This window comes from Leuciscus leuciscus (assembly GCF_965113295.1).
Source record: "Leuciscus leuciscus genome assembly, chromosome: 9".
NCBI classification, from domain to species: Eukaryota; Metazoa; Chordata; class Actinopteri; order Cypriniformes; family Leuciscidae; genus Leuciscus; species Leuciscus leuciscus.
Window position 1 is genome coordinate 37,179,085 of NC_138733.1, and position 16,784 is coordinate 37,195,868.

Sequence of the window (16,784 nt, forward strand, 5' to 3'; positions counted from 1 at the left end):
CTGACTATTGCACTGAGAGATGTATAGGGCCTATACATTAAAGGTTGAGACTGTTAAAGTTCCACACTCTGGTAAAACCTGTAGATACAATTGCACAAAAGTAAATTCTAGAGGTCAATTGGGTTAAAAGTAAATGCATCATCATGAGCCATTTAAAACAAATACAGAAAACCCACTATAGTAATCAGTTTGATCAGCGTTTGAATTGACATTTTACATATCACGCTGTTTACATCTTGTTTTTGTACAGTTTTTGCAAAAAGTATATAGTCACAGAGCGTGGTCAAACATGTTCATATAGGAATGTATGAAAAACATGAACAAATATTGCATAAAGAGAATGAAATGACGGTCCTTCTAGTATGAGAGTGTTTAAGACTAAACAAATCATATTTATTTTAGAACATCTTTCTGCTATGTCTACGAAACATTGACGTGAAAGATGAGTATTACACTTCAAACTCGTCTAACTATTACACTTATTTTGTTATTATTACACGGTTATTTTGTGTGTGTGTCACTAAACAACATGGTTAAGCTAATGAATTACGGTTGATACGTGGTATTTTTACGTGAAAGGAGGGAAAGGAATATTTAACATATAAAAATAAAAATATTTTAACCTATCGTCAATTTCAATTGTTAGATAAATCATCTAACAATCAACAGTTATATGTGAAACAATTAGAGTTGGTGTAAATTTGCACATCCAAAAACTGTTGTTACTTGGATGATAAATATCTTCACTTTATGATAGGAAAGTACGGACAGCGCCTTTGACCAAGCCTCTACATATGGGGCACTTGCGCAGAGAAGGCGCACATTCTTTGCACACAACTAGGTGACCACAGGGGATGAAGACAATGTTCACTTCCTTATCCATGCAAACTTTGCATGTGCGCTCCTCTTGAAGTCTTCTTAACTGTTCCTCCATAGGCAAGTCTGAAAGATCTTGACTCGGTGATGCAGCTTCATTTGTCGGGGCCATCAGTTCTCTCAGCAGGCAGACATCATTCTTCTTGATCCAGTTGCGGAAGACCTCTGCTGCTGCATTTCCTTTCGTCAGGACTAACTCAATGAGATGCCCTGTCTGCTGCTTGACTGTAGCGCAGTTACGAATAATGTCATACTCTTTCTGTGAGATGATGTTCTCCTCTAGAAGATGGTCCATTAAGCTCTGCACACTTTTTAGCTGCTGTGACATGACAAGATGATGTTTCTTAAGAAAAGTAAAACCATCAGATGCCATTTCCTCAGCAAGAAGCTCTCGCTCCTCCTCTCTCTTCTCATCTTCTGCACTTAGTAAATCAGACACCAACTCTTGAACGGTTTTGTAATTTTCTCCACTTGCGAGAATTTTGCTTTGAACAGTTTGCTTCACCAGGCCACGCTCGAACCCCATCTCTAAAGCAGACTTCACCACAGGATTGTTCATCATCACTGCATCTTCTGAACGGTCTTCTCCAGGACCCAGGTGTACAACAGGTGGATCAACAAATTCTCTCGAGTCGCTGTCTCCATTAGTCAATAGCTGTTCAAATAGTCTTGGAAATCTTGCTTGAATCTGATGAACAAACGCTTGGCCCTTTTCTTGCAACAGTTATTTACATCTTGGAAACCACTTGGCATGTTCTACCCATGGATCATCACCAGACTCCCAACATTTGAGTCCACCATCACAACAAAAGCACTTCACGTCATCATTACGACCAACATAGTAAAAACCAGCCTTAGCCAATTGGTCTGGTCGAACAGTTATTCTTGAGGGCCAGTTGACAAATGTGAGCAACCTTTCTTCACACTGTTGCATTGCCGAGTTAGATACATTGGAAAGGCAGCCGCCAGATAAAGGTACATTATCTGCACGGTCACCTCGAACGAAGCGGCAGTTGGGGTAATGCCTCTGGTGCTCTGATACTGCCCGATCTCCCGGTTCCCAGTTGCTAAGCTGGCCTCCACAACTGAAGCAAGCCACTCTGTCGCCCTGGCCAAGGTAGTAGAAACCACTTTTGGCAAGCTCGGCTGGAGTTACTGTAGCAAGAGTCCAATTCTGAAAGGTGTCAAGGCGTTCCTGTTCCCGACGCATGTCAGGATTGTGACAAGCCGGAGGTCGCTGGTGAGACATATCCTCAACTCCACGGGAGGAAATAGAACTGGAGAGGGCCAGGTTTAAGTAACCCAACTGCTCCTCCGTTTGGCCTGAAACGGATGCCATGGTGGTCGATGTTACGGGTGTCGCAGGGGCGTGCCACTTGTCCACTCAAGCCCTTCTATCTGTTCAGGAGTTCATTACATTAGAAAGAGTATGACATTATTCGTAACTGCGCTACAGTCAAGCAGCAGACAGGGCATCTCATTGAGTTAGTCCTGACGAAAGGAAATGCAGCAGCAGAGGTCTTCCGCAACTGGATCAAGAAGAATGATGTCTGCCTGCTGAGAGAACTGATGGCCCCGACAAATGAAGCTGCATCACCGAGTCAAGATCTTTCAGACTTGCCTATGGAGGAACAGTTAAGAAGACTTCAAGAGGAGCGCACATGCAAAGTTTGCATGGATAAGGAAGTGAACATTGTCTTCATCCCCTGTGGTCACCTAGTTGTGTGCAAAGAATGTGCGCCTTCTCTGCGCAAGTGCCCCATATGTAGAGGCTTGGTCAAAGGCGCTGTCCGTACTTTCCTATCATAAAGTGAAGATATTTATCATCCAAGTAACAACAGTTTTTGGATGTGCAAATTTACACCAACTCTAATTGTTTCACATATAACTGTTGATTGTTAGATGATTTATCTAACAATTGAAATTGACGATAGGTTAAAATATTTTTATTTTTATATGTTAAATATTCCTTTCCCTCCTTTCACGTAAAAATACCACGTATCAACCGTAATTCATTAGCTTAACCATGTTGTTTAGTGACACACACACAAAATAACCGTGTAATAATAACAAAATAAGTGTAATAGTTAGACGAGTTTGAAGTGTAATACTCATCTTTCACGTCAATGTTTCGTAGACATAGCAGAAAGATGTTCTAAAATAAATATGATTTGTTTAGTCTTAAACACTCTCATACTAGAAGGACCGTCATTTCATTCTCTTTATGCAATATTTGTTCATGTTTTTCATACATTCCTATATGAACATGTTTGACCACGCTCTGTGACTATATACTTTTTGCAAAAACTGTACAAAAACAAGATGTAAACAGCGTGATATGTAAAATGTCAATTCAAACGCTGATCAAACTGATTACTATAGTGGGTTTTCTGTATTTGTTTTAAATGGCTCATGATGATGCATTTACTTTTAACCCAATTGACCTCTAGAATTTACTTTTGTGCAATTGTATCTACAGGTTTTACCAGAGTGTGGAACTTTAACAGTCTCAACCTTTAATGTATAGGCCCTATACATCTCTCAGTGCAATAGTCAGATGTGATTCTGTTTAGTTGATGTGTTGTGAACAGTGTCATCTACTATCTGAACAAGATGACTAAATCTAGTGGAGTAATGAAACCATCATTTGCAAACTTTTGTGTTTTTATTATAAATGGTGCTTTTCAACCCTCTTTTCTTAGCGATTTGGTCTTTTGAATCACATGGATGTTTTTTGGAACACCGTATGAGATGCGAGAGCTGTGAAGGAGAAGAGATAACGCTCTACCGACTTTTGTTCTCTTCCTATTATTTGCCTCTTTCACTCTGTGAACCGAGTTGGATGTTTATTTGTGTACTTTTATACGAATAAATCCCCACGCATGTTGACGAGTGACGGCGTGTGCGCCTAGAGTTATTATGTATAATCATTTACCACCATTTAAATATGTAGCTGCCTCTGCAGGCGTGTATTCTCATGCGTTGGGGTGAGTGTTAGGTGGGCGGAGACTCGCTTCACAGACCAGTCTATTTCTCATTCGTGTTGTGCTTTCGGAGCGCAAGGATGCCTACGGAACCGTGTAGGCTAAGAGATATTTTAGCTAGAAACTAAACAAAACTTAGTAGCAAATCGTATTGTTAAAAAGTTTTGCTTAAAAATTATTCACTTTATGTATTTTTTTTACTGTTGTTGTTTGATATGTTTTATATGTTGCTCACGTTTGAAACATTGTTTAAAAAACATAATTTACCATTTTTCTGGTATCTTTAAAAGTCGTTCGTGAAAGACATTCTATAACTTGTTTTAAATGATTTAACGTTTACTTTTTTGGTTTTAACAGGTTTTAAAATCTGTATGTGAACGAAAACATTCTAACATGTTTAACATTTTTCTGATAGGCCTAACGATTTAAATACTATACACCTTTGTATTTTAAAGGTCTGTATCATTTAAAAAAGTTGTAGGCCTATGTGAAAGTGTTACATGTCTGTGAAAAAAACTGTTTGGCTACCGCTTACGTTTCACGGTTTTAAAGTTTAAAGCACATAGTTTTGAACAGATTCATTATTTTTTACTCCAAAACGCATTCTCAAACAATGATCAGATTTCTCCATTGGGTGAGGTGGATTATCCTATCGAAGAGTGAATAAATCAGTAAGTTAGTGAATATTTGTGAACTTCACTAAAAGTCCAAAATTAACTAAAACATGAGTTTTTATTCTTTTTAAATAACTATTATTTTTATAAATGTTATTTAGTGTAATTATAAATAAATCTAGTGTTAGGTGGACGGAGACTCGGCTTCACACACTACTCATTCATGTTTCTACCGTCGATGAGTGATGTTTTCATTTCATTTCATTTATTTATTCTCTTTTCATGGAAATGCAACACGAAATGCCACAACAACAATCCAACAAACACAACAAAAATACATTCCATGACAAGATGTAAATGTACGATGTGCGAATGTACGAACACTAAACCATTGCATTTTAACTTTATATAGTGTTTTTAAAAAGTTTTAAATGTATTTGGAAAACAAAACTTTTCTTTAATTAAAAACAACTCACTGAGCTGTTACCCAATGCATTGCTTCACGTTTTAAAAGTTCAAAGCACATCGGTTTTAACATTTTACAAATGTATGAACGCTAAAGACATGTGTATTTTAAATGTATAGGCCTACAACGTTTTAATGCCTTTAAACATTATGTAATTGTGAACGTACAACTTTTCTTCAAATGTATGTTAGAAAATAGAACTATTTGCTTGATATCATTTTAATACATGTTGTTAGATGTTTTAATTCTTAAACATATTTGCAATTCAAACTTTTTTAACATTTTACAAATGTGTGTTTTCCAGCCCTTGTATTTTAACTTCAAATGTGGGCCGTGGGGAATTTTCCACGTTGGAGGGCTCAGTCCAAAAGTGGGGTGGGTGGGTGGGGTGGAGTGGAGTGGGCGTTTGTAGGGAAGGGGACGTGGGAATTCACACGGGCCAGCCTCAGAAATAGGTCACGAGCATTCATGTAGCCTACATCCATTCCAAAATCACTGCAAAGTTGATATAAAAATTGATATAATCCGCGAGAATCGGGTTCTTGTAGCCGTGGTTAATCCAGCCCCCTCTGCTATGAAAACCGGTTCCCTATCGTTCGGTCACTACGACGTACGTCTGTGTCCGCTGCGACCGTTCCCCTGCGTGCTTCAGTACCAAGGAGAGTATTTCCCTGAAAGAGCTTACATGGGTGTGAGTTGCGTCTTTCTAAAGATGACATTCCACCCGTGTGTTTCTGGTTGCGGTCGTTTCCTGTCCTCACTGACGGCCACGATCACTGTCTCGCATGCCTGGGAAACATGTGAGACTGTGTTTGTGGGTGGTTCATGTTCTCGCACGGGAACATGACCACGTCGACACGCCGGTCAACTCTTCTTTCTCCGGAAAGTTTGAGTCCCCTCTGTTGTTGCCCATCCGCTGCTTGTGTGTAAAAGCACAGCTGCAGGTCTGCTCGACACTCTGGGGGACCGTGGAGATCGGCGAGAGCTTCCGCGGGGGAAAACCCGACGGATCTCTCGCTCCTCAGCGTGTCGTGTGCCGTCGAGCTGCCGGGCTGCAGCGCGGGTTGTCACGGCAACCCAGCGCTCGCTCGGCGCTCTAGGTGCGCGGTCTCCTTGTCTATTCTCCGTTGTAGCGCCCTCCCTGGTGGCCACCAGAAGAGGTCTACTTCAGTAGAATGGCTTGGGTGATCTGAGAGCTGAGGGCTTCTCCTTCGGGGAACCAACCCCCTAGGGCCCCTCCCTCTCTAGCGCATCACAAGTTGTGCAGCTTCTGGATGGGATTGCTGGTCCTTCAAAATTGGAGGAACCTAGCGTTTCATTCAGGGCTCCAGCTGAGGGCAGATGTCGATTGCTGCATCGGAGAGAGGGCCTGTTTTGTTCTGGAAATGAGGGTATGCTGAGTTCCCACTGTAATAGTGTGTGTGCTTATGCTGAATCAGATTCAGAACTGACAGCCATGCTTTCCCGGGTCTTTCTCGGATGTGCATTGAAAACTTAGGAGTATGGAGCTATATTGGTGCCAAAATATGGAACGCCAAAAGTGCCAAATTCTGCATAAGTTTTCACCTCTCTCGCTACCCTCGATGGTGGGGTGGCTGTGCCTCTGGCGAGCCACCTCTGCCCTGCATGCGAGGCCAAGGCACTCTTATTGCACGAGGGTAGTTCTAAGCCGGAGTTGAGCTGCGCTTGTCGACTGACCGTGTTCAAGTCACAGCGCAGGCCCTCGGCCAGACGATGTCCACCTTGGTGGTCCAGAAACGCCCCTGGCTGTCCTTGCAGAGGTGCGAGACGTCGTCAAAGTACGCTTTCTCGATGCTCCCATCTCACAAGGTGGCCTTTTCGGCGACACTGTTGAGAATTGGCCCAGCAGTTCTCCGCAGTTAGCAGCAGACTGAAGCGCTTTCCCCGACGTACCACCAGAGTGCCTCGTGGGCCGCCCCTCAGTCTACTCGTCGCCAAGGGTGTCATCCCCTGCAAAAAAAAAAAAAAAAACACTCCGGCATAGCCTGCTCTACTGTGTCCGCTGCAGGAGGATGACACCGCCCGTCTCAGCCACTGTTTAAGTGGTCGGTGAAACAATCACCCCTGAGATGGGTGACCCGGAGATGGGTGGAGCTGCTTTCACCCGGTGAACGAATCTTTTGAGTGTTCCACCACTGGAGTCACAGTGGTACCTAAATCCCCCCCCCCCCCCCAAAAAAAAAAAAGAGCAGTTCTTCCATCCCTGGGTCTGAAAAGGGCCAGGAGAGCAGTGGGAGGAGAGAATCCTCACCACTCTCATCCGCCTCTTCTATCGCCAGCAGGCAACAGTGTGCGGTTCGAGAACGCAACCAAGCCACCTCCTGCACCTCCTGCCTCATGGAACCGGGTAAGTGTTGCACGACACACTCAGACTCCGCTACGGGCCGCCTCCCAGAGAGAGCCTCCCAAGCCGAGCCCCTGTGTTCCACCTCGCTGCCCCACTCCGGGTACGCCTACAGTCCCTTTGGTCCCGCTTGTACGGTCTCTGCGAGCCTGGCTAGTGCTCCCCAGTCCGTCTCGCTGGCTCATTCGGACCATCAGGCTCGGCTATGCGATTCAGTTCGCCCGGCGTCCCCGCAAGTTTCGGGCCATCCACTCCACTACAGTGAGAGCAGCCGATGCCCATGTCTTGTGCGCGGAGATCGCAGTCCTACTGGCGAAGGACGTGATAGAGCCGGTCCCTCCAGCCGATATGAGGTCAGGGCACTACAGTCCCTACTTCATTGTACCCAAGAAAGGTGGTGGGTTACGACCGATCTTGGACCTGCTAGTTTTGAATCGGAGCCTTCAAAAGCTACCGTTCAAAATGCTCACGCAGAAACGCATTTTCGAATGCACCCGTCCCCGAGATTGGTTTGCAGCGATCGACCTGATGGACGCGTACTTTCATGTCTCGATTCTTCCCCAACACAGGCCGTTCTGTGCTTGCGTTCGAGGGTCGAGCATATCAGTACTGCCCTTCGGCCTGTCCCTGTCTACCCGTGTCTTCACGAAAGTCACAGAGGGGGCCCTTGTTCCCATGAGAGAACAGGGCGTTCGCATCCTCAACTGTCTCGACGACTGGCTCATACTGGCACACTCTCGAGATCAGTTATGCGAACACAGGGACCTCGTGCTCAGGCACCTCAGCCAGCTGGGCCTTCAGGTCAACCGGGAAAAGAGCAAACTCGCCCCCGTGCAGAGGATCTCTTTCTCGGTATGGAGTTGGATTCGGTCACTCAGACAGAGCGCCTCACAGAGCAGCGCGCTCAGTTGGTGTTGAACTGCTTGAACACATTCAAAGGCAGGACGGCGGTCCCACTGAAATTCTTTCATATTTTTATGGCATATGGCAGCAGCGGTAACCCCGCTTGGACTGCTCCATATGAGACCGCTTCAGCACTGGCTTTTCGGCCGAGTCCCGAGATGGGCGTGGCATCACGGCACTCACAGGGTGACAATCACACCGGAGTGCCGCCAGTCCTTCAGTCCGTGGTCAGACCCCTCGTTCCTTCGGGCAGGAGTCCCCTTGGAACAGGTGTCCAGGCATGCTGTGGTTTCACAGATGCCTCTCCCACCGGCTGGGGTGCCACGTAAAACGGGCATGCAGTGTCAGGGGTGTGGACGGACCCCCAACTGCATTGGCACATCAACTGCCTTGAGTTGCTTGCAGCACGTCTCACTCTGAGCCGCTTAAAAAAGCCGCTTCAGGGCAGAGACGTGCTGGTCCGTACGGACAACACTGTGACCGTTGCGTACATCAACCGACAAGGTTGTCTACGCTCCCGTCTCATATCGCAACTCGCCCGCCATCTCCTCCTCTGGAGTCAGAAGCATCTGAGGTCGCTTCTAGCCATGTATGTCCCCGGTGTGCTCAACCGTGTGGCCGACGAGCTATCACGAGCTGTGCTTCGGGAGAATGGCGACTCCACCCCCAGGTGGTTCAGCTGATTTGGAGAGAGTTCGGGGAGGCTCAGGTAGACCTGTTTGCCTCCTCAGACACCTCCCACTGCCAGCTGTTTCACTCCCTGACCGAGGGAACACTCGGCACGGTTGCACTGGCTCACAGCTGGCCCCGGGGCCTTCGCAAAAATGCGTTTTCCCCAGTGAGCCTACTTGCACAGACTCCGTGCAAAGTCAGGGAGGACGAGGAGCAGGTCCTTCTGGTGGCTCCCTATTGGCCCACCCGGACTTGGTTCCCAGAACTCATGCTTCTCGTAACAGTCCCTCCCTAGCCCATTCCTCTGAGGAAGGATCTTCTGACTCAGAGACGGGGCACCCTATGGCACCCGCGTCTGGACCTCTGGAAACTCCATGTCTGGTCCCTGGTGGGACGCGGAGGTTCTAGATGACTTACCCTCAGAGGTACTTAACACCATCACTTCTGCGCGAGCGCCGTCTTCGAGACGTGCGTACGCCTTGAAGTGGAACCTGTTCGTCGAGTGGTGTTCCTCTCGCAGAGAGGACCCCCGAAGATGTTCGATAGGGTCAGTGCTTTCCTTCTTGCAGCAAGGGTTGGAGCGAAGGCTGTTTCCCTCCACCCTCAAAGTACACGCTGCCGCTATTTCAGCTTATCATGACCACATAGATGGCAAAACAGTTGGAAAGCACGACCTGGTCGTCAGGTTCCTTAGGGGGGCGAGACGATTAAATCCTCCTCGTCCCCCCTCCATACCCTCTTGGGACCTTTCCCTAGTGCTCCGAGCACTCCAGGATGCTCCCTTTGAGCCTTTGCAGTCAGCAGACTTAAAGCTTCTCTCCTTGAAGACTTTGCTGCTGATTGCACTGACCTCGATCAAGAGGGTAGGGGACCTGCAAGCATTTCGGTCGACGAATCGTGCCTAGAGTTCGGGCCGGGTGACAACCATGTTGTACTGAGACCCCGGCCTGGCTATGTGCCCAAGGTTCCTACCACTCCCTTTAGAGATCAGGTAGTGAACCTGCAAGCGCTGCCCCTGGAGGAGGCAGACCCAGCCCTGGCTTTGCTCTGTCCCGTTCGCGCTCTGCGTATGTATGTGGACAGAACTCAAGGCGTCAGGACCTCAGACCAGCTCTTTGTCTGTTACGGAGGCCAGCAGAAAGGGAAGGCTGTCTCCAAGCAGAGGATGGCCCACTGGATAGTGGATGCCATCGCCTTGGCTTACCAAGCTCAAGGCGTGCCCTGCCCGCTCAGGTTACATGCACACTCCACGAGAGGCGTTGCATCCTCCTGGGCGCTGGCACGTGGCGCCTCGCTAACAGATATCTGTAGAGCTGCGGGCTGGGCGACACCTAACACGTTCGCTAGATACTATAGCCTACGTGTAGAGCCCGTGTCCTCCCATGTTCTCACCCTAAAGGGGTAGAAGCACTGTGAGTACCGGCTCTGTCGGCTTGCTGCACCCTACTGTGCACCCTTATTGCTCCAGAGTCAAAGCCTGTCGAGTCCTCCAAACACCCTCGGCCCGGACGTGGCGGAGCGTCCGGTGCCAGGCCTTTATCTGCTGAATCCTTGAGAACCGGGTCTAGGCTGGGTCCCATATGTGTGACCCTACGGGGATCCCATATGTGTATATCTTCCACGGCTGCTCCTAAACGGAAGCCCGTGTCTTCCCTTGGGCTAAGTCACCCACTATTCATATGCAGTACAACCCTTGGGTTAGTCCATATATTTATTCCCACATAACTCTTCATAAGATTGTGGCTCCCGCAGCGTTCCCCTCCCTCAGTTCGGGCACGCTTTCCCAGTGTTATCCAATAATCTCACTGTATGGGTTATCACGGAACAACAGTGAAGGATACTCTCGGTGTAAGCCCTCTCCTATCGTCCTTCCAGGCAAGAAGGTGTAGAGGCTTGCTCAGGGCGCTGGATGGGGTGCAGCAGCTGTGGCACTTTGGTAGGGATTCCTATTCGTCGTTCACCACGACGTACGTCGTAGTGACCGAACGATATGGAACGTCTCGGTTACATATGGTAACACTCGTTCCCTGAGGGAGGGAACGGAGATGTACGTCCCGTCGCCACATCTGCTGCGACCCGCCGGGGCAGCCAGCTCACCGGCTCGGCTCCTCAGCAAAAAACTGAAGTGCAATCGCACCAGCTGCTCGTTAAATACCCGCGCTGCGAGGCTGCACAGCTGATGCAAATGATTGCACGCCAATATGCATTGGCCCGTTTAGTTTCACTCGAAGTAGATTGGCCTCTCTAGCGAGATTCCTATTCGTCGTTCACCACGACGTACGTCTCTGTTCCTCAGGGAACGAGGGTTACCATATGTAACCGAGACGTTCACTTCCATCATCTTTTCAAATATCTCCATACTCCTGTATAAAATAAAATCCAATCCCTTTCCGCAAAAAAACAAATCGGGATCCTCTGTTGTATTCGTTGTGAAACGCTCGTCGTTATCCATTAGCCAATCTGACTTCACGATTGTTTTAGTCAAAATCATATGTAGCCTACACGCACGTCCTCCAGACAAGTGAAAAGTAGGCTATTTCACTTGCGCTCCGCCGGCTCATGGAGAAATCGCGTTAAACAGGGTCCATGTTTATTCCGCGGCACTAAGGTCAAATCCTCCATAGCTTCATCAATGTTTCTTTCAGGTGTTTTGGGGTCTGACATAGCCATCGCAGATAATCTGATTTGCAAAAAAACACAAGTAGTATTTCGCTCTAAGTTTGCGCTCCTTTTTAAACAGCTCATGTGACTTCCACACTGTGGGAGGGGTTTCCCCCGACAGTGACGTCATTTTTAGGGACTTCCCTTAAATCGAAATTGGCCTCTCAGCTTTGAGAGGGGTGTGTTAGGGGGTGTGGTCTGAGCCACTCACTACACACTGTTTCAGTGGTCATTTAAGTTCGGACAGCAAAGTGACCGGTCGCTTTTTCTATTTGGGAGCTGAAAAGACACTGTTGTTTTTTCCCACGGAACACCTGTTGTGGGTGGGATAGGGGGGCGGGGTTTGCGTGGGTCTCTGCACAGGCCTCACAGAGTTTCAATCCTGACAAATCTCCGGACTGAATGGACGTTCTTTAACACTGTTCCAGCACTAGGAAACACTTATATATCTTTTAAACTCTGAGTCCTTTAACAATGGTATGTAAAACGTAAGGCTTTTTAAACAGTGTTTGTGTTTTATGTAACAGTTTTACAAATCAACATTTTAAAATAACACTAACTCATTTTTAATAACTCTTTTTAGAGAAAATGCTATTTTAACTTATTTCATTGACGTTTTAAAAGTGATGAATGTATATCTGTCTTCTTTAATAAATAAAAAACACTGATCTCACACTCTGACTTTTTTGTCTTTATTGTACATTTCTTAAAAAGTTGTAAGAAATTTTCCCACGGTTCAGATGTTCAACCCCCAAGGAGGCGTGGCACAAGTCCGATTTTCCCACGGTGTACGTACAGCCCATAAGTGGGAGGAGCTAGCGTGGGAATATTCTCACGGTCAAAAAGGGGGCGGGGCTTATGGGTTATAAATCAATCAAAAGTGACACATAGTATACCTCTATACTCTCTCTATTTTAAAAACATATTTGTCTAGTTGCAAGACAAAAGAGACAATTTTATTTGTCTTTTTCTACATAATACACAAAATAATGCTTTCATACAGAGACACTAAAGCCTCCATATTACACGTGAAAAGGGACATGGCCATGGTTTTACTGTATTATGGTCTACTTGAGCCGTGATGCTTGGACTCTGATAATTGCCGTTGGTGGTTATAGTTTTATTTTGTTGTTGTCTTGGTTCCCTTTCAATACGGTTCACTCACATTGCGTCTGCTTTTAGCCGACGTTTATGGGGAAAACTCCTGTTTTCTCTGAATTCTGAAGCCTGATTGGTTCACGTCTGTGCAGTGGCACAGACAAATGGCATTTCAGCCCCCCAAATGGGCTGGGTTGACTGCCTTTAAAGTCTTGCAGAAACACCTCTATTTCAGATTTCGAGTTGTAGGTCTCGTTTGGCGGGTCTGATGGCGCTCCAGTCTTCTTGTTCGGCGGTTCTCTCTAAAGTCGACGGTTTCGATGAAAAATGAAACACAAAGCTACCCCCAGTAGAAGAAGCTTCCCGCCTCAGCCCGCCTACGGCAATCGGTTGGAAGGCCAAGTCTAGTCATCCGACCAAGCCTGGCAGGACCACACCAAGCCGCCTCTGCGCTACATACCATGGCGGTACTTCAAGTATATCAGTTCAAACTTCTTCATGACATGGACGAGTCTGAACCTGACCCGGCTAAATTCAAATAGATGTGCTGCGCAGCGCAACTAACCTGGCCCTGTGCGCTACTAAAGCCACCGCCCAAGCCATTTGTTGAGCTATGGCCAGCCTAGTGGTGCTGGTGCGCAATTTATGGCTTAATCTCATGGAGATTAAGAACGGTGATAGGACAGCTCTTCTGGACTCTCCCGTCTCACTGTCAGGCCTGTTCGGCTCCGCGGTGGATGCTTCATGGAGCGTTACATTGCGGCACTTCACTTTCTGCCTAGAAAGACTAGCTCGTCCGCTGCCTTTAGTCGTCCCAAGACGGCTCAGCCGACTCAGCAGCAACCCAGGCCAGCCTCAGCGCCTGTCCAGCTCCAACCAGGAGCAGAGCCTGAAGCCAAGCCACGCTACCCATTTCCAAAGCAATAGGGCCCCTGCCTCAAGCTAGAGCTAGAGCTTGTGCAGCCAAAGCAGTCCTAATACATCAGAAAGGAGGAAGAGAGGGTTATGTCCCGCCGAGGCCTAACCAACCCCAAAACGCGCCCGTCTTCCAGTCCCCTCTTCAATTCAGGGTGCTGGAGATGATGTAATCGCTGCCAAACTCCCTATCAACAGGTGCCTATGGCAGTGAACCAAACAACATTTTTACATTCTCCTCCTCTCAATGCTGTAACAGGTGCCACTCTCCCGCTCCAGATGCAGCCTATAGCACTCCTCTGGTTAAAAGGCCGTGTCCCGCCTCATGCATGGCGCACGGGCCAACTCACTCTCAGGGTGACCCACGGCTGTGTCAAGGCCTTGGTCCCTTGGACATCTCCCCGTTTCTACCAGGATGGGACGATGCTGGGCCCTGTCTCCAGGAGGAAAGTGGTCGTGACCAAGACAGGCTGGGGCGCCCCCGACGATAGAATAGCCTTCAACTTATGGGCGATGAAATGATGATGAAATGGCACATCAACCATCTGGAAATGATGGAGTTGAAGGAGTTCATGACAGAACTCAGGCGCCATCATGTCCTGGTCCGCTCGGACAACAGGACGGTGTTGCATTCCTAAACCACCAAGGAGGTACCCGGTCTTGCCCTCTTCACAGATTGGCGAACCGGCTTCTCTTATGTGCACGAACACAAACGAACCTCCGCTCAGTGAGTCTGCTAGCGTCAGTCAACCGCGTTGGTGATTTGCAGGCTCTATCTGTCGAAACTTCCTGTCTTGATTTCGGCACCAACGACATTACTGGCCAAAAAAAGGGTATGTGCGGTAAACACAATTAAATTATGGTGGTTAATTTTGGCCTTGAAGGAGTTCATGACAGAACTCAGGCGCCATCATGTCCTGGTCCGCTCGGACAACAGGACGGTGTTGCATTCCTAAACCACCAAGGAGGTACCCGGTCTTGCCCTCTTCACAGATTGGCGAACCGGCTTCTCTTATGGGCACGAACACGAACGAACCTCCGCTCAGTGAGTCTGCTAGCGTCAGTCAACCGCGTTGGTGATTTGCAGGCTCTATCTGTCGAAACTTCCTGCCTTGATTTCGGCACCAACGACATTACTGGCCAAAAAAAGGGTATGTGCCAAAAGTGCTCTCCACCCTGTTCAGAATGTAGGTGATAGCGCTGTTAGCTCTGCTGCTCGCAGAAAGTGATCAGGCACCCCATCCACTCTGTCCCGCAAGGGCCTTGAGAGTGTATATCGAGCGCTCAGGCCAGTTTCGGCAATCAGAGCAGCTGTTTGTTTGCTTCGGAGGCTGCAGCAAAGGACTTCCAGTCTCAAAGCAGACTTTTCAGATGGATTGTGGAATCTCCATCGCAGATATCTGTGTGACGAGGTTGTCCTTGCCATCCACATTTATCAGATTTTATAACTTGGACATCCCTGTTCTTCAAGCTAAAAGCAGACGCAATGCTCATTCCAGTAATCTCAGGGAACCAGGGTTACGTGCGTAACCATAATGATTTTGAGAGCAGAACTTAGTGAGGATATTATCCTCAATTTACCCATTTTTTTTTATTCTGTTACTATTAACTCTCTCATGTTATGCATTTACATTTATGTATTCCGTAGATGCTTTTTATAAATGACTTACATTTCATTCAAGATGTACATTTAATCAATTCATGCATTCCTTGGAAATCAGTCTTCTGATCTAGGCATTGTTAGTGTCATGCTCTACTGTTTGACTGCCATTCATGATGTTTACCAATTAGGCTGCGACCTTTGGCAGAGGTCAAGAATGTCACTGTCTGCGAAAAAGTGGTATATGATACTTATGTCTGTATTGACATCTCACCTTCATCACAGTAATAGCATGAGGAGAAACATCATGAAACCTTTTCTCTAGCGGCTCCTATAACAACAACAATATCAAATTTAGTTACCTTTCACAATTATATATTTTTTTAAGTGTAGGTATTTATGTTACCATGGTATCAGGCTCGGGGATGCTGACTCCGCTAAAGAAGACATTGGACCGGAACACCTGCTGATGACGTGGGATCAAGTCACCTATCAGGGGGTCAAAGTTTAGATGTTAGGAGCCAGTGTATAACTGGCTTTTTATAGAGATTTAGACTAAACTTTAGTCATACAATTGACCCCTTGAAAACAGAATGTCCCACAGGACAGTAATGGAGATTTCTCCAGCTATGGAGAAAAGGACCTGGCTGCAGCCTGCAGATGCACCCCCATACCTACTCTGATTGGCTCCATCGTCTTTCATACATGATAGAAAATGTGTTCATAGTTGGTGTAGGAAGGAGTATGTAATTAAAAAAAAACTGGAAAAGCTGTGCGGTTTCACAAAGCCTTCATTAGCCTGTAACTCGCAATGTCCCTGAAATTATTGTTTTAGTAAATTAAGCTGGTCTTTAGACTAACCCACGAACGACCCCACAACATTTAAAAAAAAGGAATTGGTTGATTATCCACAGCAGGAGGGTCAGGTCTTCAGTTAGAAGAATGAATTATGAATTAGGCTAAATTATTTATTTATCATTTTGATTATTTCTTATCACCATAGTATGAGAAAGGAAATGAAAAGGACGTATCAGTATCATTATCAGTAACAAGACAAGACATACTTATAGTTACAGAAGGTGTTACACCTTATTTCAGAAAAAGAACCTGTTCCTCGTTATTTTAAAGTGACGAAATCGAGAACTTTTTATCTGTACCTGCCACGATTCAGAAAGAAAGCGCCTGAAGTCTGTTGCTATAGTAATGAACGCAATTTTCATGTGCATCTGACTGACAGATAAACAGCCTGTTTTTATTTCAGTGCCGTTGTTAATGTTGTGGTTATTTCAGCAAACAGTTTAATGAATTCAGCTTAAAAGCATTAAGTATTTTTATATAATGTTACATTATGTTTTTACATTATGTTTTTGCTAAGTCCATGCAATAAATGCACGTCCTTGAATAAGCAATGTTTCCATTTCAGGTGCAGCCAAAATTAGATTTGAAAACATCACATTTCAAATAATTTTTTGCTCAAATTGTATCATAAAATCTCACAGCCCCATGGTCAAATATTGTGATTCACTTTATGAAGTATTAAATCGAGATCTCCGAGAACAGTTTCATGACCACATTTTTTGAACTGATTCTTTTAAATCACTGGTTCACACTAAATGACATTCATTTGTGA

At 46.3% G+C, this 16,784-nt stretch overlaps 2 protein-coding genes and 1 long non-coding RNA gene across 8 annotated transcripts in view; 1 reads left to right on the forward strand and 2 right to left on the reverse strand.

Annotated features, from left to right (window-relative positions):
• The window catches only part of LOC309506814, a 360,589-nt gene that overhangs the window by 220,215 nt on the left and 123,590 nt on the right, over positions 1-16,784 (forward strand). The gene's annotated exons all lie outside the window — the stretch shown is intronic.
• Positions 1-16,784, reverse strand: part of LOC309506744 (cyclin-dependent kinase-like 1) — a 115,668-nt gene that overhangs the window by 70,887 nt on the left and 27,997 nt on the right. For all 6 annotated transcript variants that reach the window (XM_082180693.1, XM_082180690.1, XM_082180694.1 and 3 more), the window contains 2 exons: positions 15,561-15,643; positions 15,429-15,485 (listed from right to left, as the gene is read on the reverse strand). In XM_082180693.1, the coding sequence (XP_082036819.1) occupies positions 15,429-15,485; positions 15,561-15,643 (140 nt within the window). The remainder of the gene's footprint in view (positions 1-15,428; positions 15,486-15,560; positions 15,644-16,784) is intronic.
• LOC309506730 (baculoviral IAP repeat-containing protein 2-like) lies at positions 285-2,158 on the reverse strand. Its single transcript, XM_082180669.1, is given in 2 exon segments — positions 285-1,600; positions 1,604-2,158. Coding segments are annotated over 2 exon segments (1,374 nt in total). The 5' UTR covers positions 2,126-2,158; the 3' UTR covers positions 285-748.